Source organism: Rhincodon typus, chromosome 17 (assembly GCF_021869965.1).
Source record: "Rhincodon typus isolate 14 chromosome 17, sRhiTyp1.1, whole genome shotgun sequence".
In the NCBI taxonomy this organism is placed as follows: domain Eukaryota; kingdom Metazoa; phylum Chordata; class Chondrichthyes; order Orectolobiformes; family Rhincodontidae; genus Rhincodon; species Rhincodon typus.
Window position 1 is genome coordinate 36,102,733 of NC_063348.1, and position 5,505 is coordinate 36,108,237.

General features: G+C 43.6%; 1 protein-coding gene across 1 annotated transcript in view; it reads left to right on the forward strand.

Annotated features, from left to right (window-relative positions):
* Nucleotides 1-3,689: 3,689 nt before the first annotated feature.
* LOC109914242 (alpha-1,3-mannosyl-glycoprotein 4-beta-N-acetylglucosaminyltransferase C-like) overlaps nucleotides 3,690-5,505 on the forward strand; it is a 43,222-nt gene continuing 41,406 nt past the window's right edge. The window contains exon 1 of the mRNA XM_048607348.1: nucleotides 3,690-3,800. Coding sequence (XP_048463305.1) covers nucleotides 3,690-3,800 — 111 coding nt within the window. The remainder of the gene's footprint in view (nucleotides 3,801-5,505) is intronic.

A 5,505-nucleotide genomic window follows, 5' to 3' on the forward strand; every position in this document is an offset into this window, starting at 1 on the left:
TTTTAGTAAAGCTGGTAACAGTAGATTCAGTTCTGAACTGATAATGCAGTAGGAAATGTCAGTAAAACTTGTGACATTGACAGTAAATACTGGTAAAAGTGGAATTGAAACATATAGAGCTACCAAACGGGTTATTTTTCCAGTTTATTGAGTGATACTCCTGTTGTGAACTGTGTTTATTACTGCTGCATATACATATTGCAAGCTCGAATGAGGATCAACTGATGTCAGTAGTTGACTGAAAGTGTGCAGTCCTTTTTCACCGTGTGTGAGAGAGAATGAAGGTGCCCCAGATTAATACATGGGATTTGGCAGAACTTGAAATGGCACTTCCATATGTCCAGGCAAAAAAGTCAAAATAAAGGTTTGAGTATAGCTTTGCAAATTATGAAGATATGTTATCCAAAATATTTATTTGAAATATCAGTGGTTGATCATATATATATTTTATAGCTTCGTTTATTTTTTGGAAAGAACCCTTTATGAAACAAAAGACATTGGTTAAGCAGCATAATGTTGCATTTATATTTAAAACAAAACAAGCTGCTTGGACAGAGACACTGAGCCTGCGACATGTTCAAAGAGAGATCATATCAACCAGGTTGTGGGTGTAAAATATATTCATTTCAAACACAGACTGAACTTGCCACAGGAGAAACAGCCTTTGCCCTATCTCTCTTTCTCTGAAACCCTTCTCATCAGAGTTTGAATAGAAACCTATCATCGTGACATCATGCCCCTTCGCATTCAATAGCATTACTATCACTGAAAGCCCACTATCAAGTCCCAGCAGCACCACTGGTACCAGCTTGGATGTAGGAGTTTCCGGAAAGGTGACATGTTTACATCATCTGCCTTTGAGCTTCTCTCCAGAGGGTTTCTCTTTGCCAAGGTTTACTCCCTTTGCCTTTAACCCTTTTGAGGCATCAACAAGATAGTACGTACAGTGGTTGAGCCCACAGGAAAGTCTGCAAGTTTCCTCAGAATGCTGACGCTCAGGATGAATTAGAAACCTTTGCATGGAATATACTCCTATGCCCTGTTCCGGCCTTGTTTTTCAGTGCTCTTATGACTATCACTTCTCGGGCTCTCAGCTTGTTCTCACTTCCTGAGCTAGTGGCTTCTGCCAACCCTGAGAGTTAACCCACTCACCTTGTTCTGATGCCCCTTCTCTGGCTCCTGCTGGATTTTAAGTAGGGGCATAGGTGCGACTGAGAGGCTGAGTGCGTAAGGGTGATTGGAGAGTGAATGACTGACAGAGTGAGGGAGTATGTATGTGTATGGGGGTGTCAGGCTACACCATGCAGTCAGTCCCCAGTTCAGAGCTCTCTGTGGCTGCTAATGCACAACTAGTCACAGCCCAGCTCTGCTGATATATTCAGGTACAAAGTTATCTCTGTAAAATCCAAAAGAACTGTGGATACTGTAAATCAGAAACAAAAACAGAGGTTTCTAGAAAAGCTCAACAGGTCTGGCAACATCTGTGAAGAGAAATCAGAGTTAATGTTTTGGGTCTGAGGAAGGTCACTGGACCCAAAACGTTTAACTCTGATTTCTCTTCACAGATGCTGCCAGACCTGCTGAGCTTTTCCAGCAACTTCTGCTTTTGTGACAATGTTGTCTCTGGCTGGATTTAGCTTGTCCCAAGGACAATCCAATCCTCTGGTTATCGAGTGATGGAGTCATGCAGCAGGGAAACAGACTCTTCGGTCCAAATAGTCCATGCTGACCATGTTCCCAATCTAAGCTAGTCCCACCTGCCTGTGTTTGGCCAATATCCTTCCAAACTTTTCCTATTCATGTACTTATCCAAATGACTTTTAAATGTTGTAACTGTACCTGCATCCTCCACTTCCTCTGGCAGTTCATTCCACACACAAACCACTCTCTGTGTAAACAAGTTGCCCCTGCTGTCCTTCGTAAAACTTTCTCCTCTCACCTTAAAAATATACCCCCTTGTTTTGAACTCCTCCACCCTAGGGAAAAGATCCTTGCTATTCACCTTAGCTATATCTCTCATAATTTTACAAACATCAATAAGGTCACCCCCACATTTCAGTGAAAGAAGTACCAGCCTTTCCAGTCTATTTTTATAACTCAAACACTCAATTCCCAGCAACATCCTGGTAAATCTTTTCTGAAACTTCTCCAGTTTAATAATATCCTTCCTCTAATGTGGCGACCAGAACTCCACACTATTTCAGAAGAGGCCTCACCAATGTCCCGTACAACCTCAACATGAAGTACCAACTCCTTTGCTGAAAAGATCTGAGCAATGAAGGCAAGTGTGCTAAATGCCTTCTTAACCACTTTGTCTTCCAGTGATGCAACTTGCAAAGAATTATGTGCCTGAACTCGCAGCTTTCTCTTCTACAGTGCTACCCAGGACCCTACCATTAATTGTATAAGTCCTGTCCTTGTTTGAATTAGCAAAATGCAATGCCTCCCATTTATCCAAATTAAACTTCATCCACCACTCCTCAGCCCATTGACCCAATTGATCAAGATATCTTTGTACTCTGAGATAACCTTTTTCACTGTCCACTCTACCACCAATTTTGGTGTTATCTGTAAACTTACTAACCATGTCTCCTATAATGCCATAGAACATAGAACAGCACAGGACAGCACAGGCCTTTCAGCCACGATGTTGTGCCGACCTATTATCCTACTCTAAGATCAAACTACCCTGCATATCCTACATTTTACTATCATCCAAATCGTTTATATAAATGACAAACAAAAGTGGACCTAGTACTGATCACTGTGGAAACAACTGGTCACAGGTCTCCAGTCTGAAAAACAAGCCTCCACTGCCACTCTCTGTCTCCTACTGTCAAGCCAATTTTGTATCCAATTGGCAAGCTCACCCTGAATCCCATGTGACCTGATAGCTGGACACAATTGCATTTTCCTATTGATTTCAATGGATCTTTCCTTCTGGGGCATTGTCTATAATGGGTTTGTCCATAGGCACTTGGGTCATAAGTACTATGGGAGTCCTGCCCCTCTGAGGGGACGAGTTGGCTGGACGGCTGGTTTGTGATGCAGTGTGACACCAACAGCACGGGTTCAGTTGCCACTTTCTGAACCTCTCTCCTCACCTGGAGTTAAACTCTCTAGCGGTCACCTCTCTCTTCCCCAATCTGTTTGTTCCTTTGGGACAATGGTGACTTGTCCTTCACCTTATGGCTGTGTGGGGAAACCCTCCTCCTCCTGAAAGGAAAAAGCCTGGACCACCCTCAGGAGACACTGTGGAAGCCTCCTTCCCTGAGGAGAGGGACTGGGGAGACAGATTTACACATAAGGCTGGCCTTTTGACCTGGCTGTTAACCTGAAACCAAGAAGGAAACGAGCTCACAAAACCAGAAAGCTCAATACAACTGTGTACCCACACTGGACCCCCAGCACAGCCACTGGAAATCCAAATGTTTACAGTCTCTGTTTAAGGACTCTAGCCTATACTTTTCAGGAGTGAAGGTGTGAGTTTCAGTTCAGCGGATCCTTATGATTGTTACGTGGGGTGGGGGGAGAGAGGGGAACAGAGAAACTCGCTGTATGATCCTTCACCGCCCAATGTGAGAGAAACCAGGCTGACAGTGTGTATTGACTGGCAGCGTTTGCTGTGGTTCAGCTCATAAGGAGCCTCTAACAACAAGGTTCACGTTCTTGCTGAGGGAGGGGACAGCATGAGGAGGAGTCGAGCCCTGAAGCGAAGCTGCCGAGCAGTTTGTCACATTCCCAGCCCCACACTGTGCTGTTTGCAATCTCACAACCAGGCGACCCTGCATCAGCTGAAGGTACGAAGCGTTAATTTTGTTTTTTTTAAAAAAAAGAGAGGAAATGCCTGAGGCTGGCGATTGGCTGCTTTTAGGGCGAGGACTGGGGCTGGATGTGTTCGCTAGTTATTTACCAGGACCGTGAGCTCGTCCCACAGCGCAACATGCTCAGCAAAATCTGGTAGTCTTTGTGGAGGGAGAAACTGAGATTATATTTTAAATCTGTGCCCTCTCATCACAATATACCCTCGAGCCTGTTTCCCAGCAAGGCGGTAGAAATATAGCTAAATACACGAGGAAGAAAGTAATGAGAGCAATGTTTATCAAATTCTAGGTTTCTGTTTGTGTGTTGGTACAGTCAAATGTTGACTGTAAAGTAAGTGCGTACTTTAAAGGTCCCGTCCTCCAGCTCTCCTGAAGTGTTTTGTATCAATGATATTGTTCTGTTATGGAGCCGAAGTTCCCACTGTAAGTGAGTGGGAAACAACCTTCCCCCCAGTGAGTTAGTGAGGCGCCAGACTCCATTCACTGGAGCACCTCAACCAGGCTGACCTTCCCACTGCATCATCCCATCGTTACTTTGTCTCTTGGATGAGTTCTCTCAGCTGAACAGTAAAGATCCTCATTATTTCAAAGAGAGGCCGCCTGTCATTTATCCCTGAGCCAGCGTTACTGGAAGAACCACACTATTTGTTCTGATTGTTGTTATAAGGGCGGGCCTTATCGAGACTGGGATAGTGATAGTTTAGGGGAATGTGAGAAGTCTCAATATCATTTTCCAGTTCAGCTTGTTTACAGGCCAGTGAGGAAAGGGTCACTACTGGATCAATTTCTAACGAATGAGATGGGTTAATTGTTTCAGGTGTCAATAAGGAAACATCTACGGATCTTAGTATGGGAAAGCTTAGATTAGCTATGGAATGGAACAAGGAGCAGTCTACAGTATAAATGTACAATTGGAAGAGTGGCCGTTTCTGTTGAAAATAAATTGCCTTGAGTAAATGAGAATGGAAGATTAGCAGACTGAAATGTCAGTAAATAATAAATTGCCTTTATAGAGGAGATGGTTCCAATATGGCCAACAGCCGTTCTAACAAGGTGGAAGGAAAAGGCAATGAAGTGGTGCTCCAATGATGAAAGACAGTAAAATGACACATAAGGCAGATGTTGAATGCTAATACAAATGAAGATCAGGCTGAAACTAGAACATACAGAGGAAACTGAGAACAAAATAAGGGCAAAAGGACATTGCGAACCAGCATCGAAATACATCCAAAAGTTCTCTGTCTGGGCATGTATATAACAAAGCAATAGTAAGAAGTGGGTTGAGGCCAATTAAGGATTAAAAGAAGATGCACCATTGAAGGCAGGGTAATGGCTGCAAAACAAAATGAGTAATTTACTGCCTTTACCAAGGAAGATGATGTGTTGAAGTCAGAGTGAAAAAAGGCTAGTGACACACTTCATGGATCAAAGATTGCTAAAGAACAGGTATTTGGCCCCTCTAAAAGTTGGTAAGTTGCCTAGGCCTTATCAGACACATCAAGGATAGTGAGCACAATTTTGGTAGAAAATGGGGAGGTGCTGGCCATAGTTTTCCAAACCTTGTTAGACATTGGTGGTACCAGAAGATTGGAGAATTGTTCAAAGAAGCAGGAAAGCTGAGTTTCGGGTCGAGAGAAGGGTCTTGACCCGAAACGTCAGCTTTCCTGCTCCTCTGATGCTG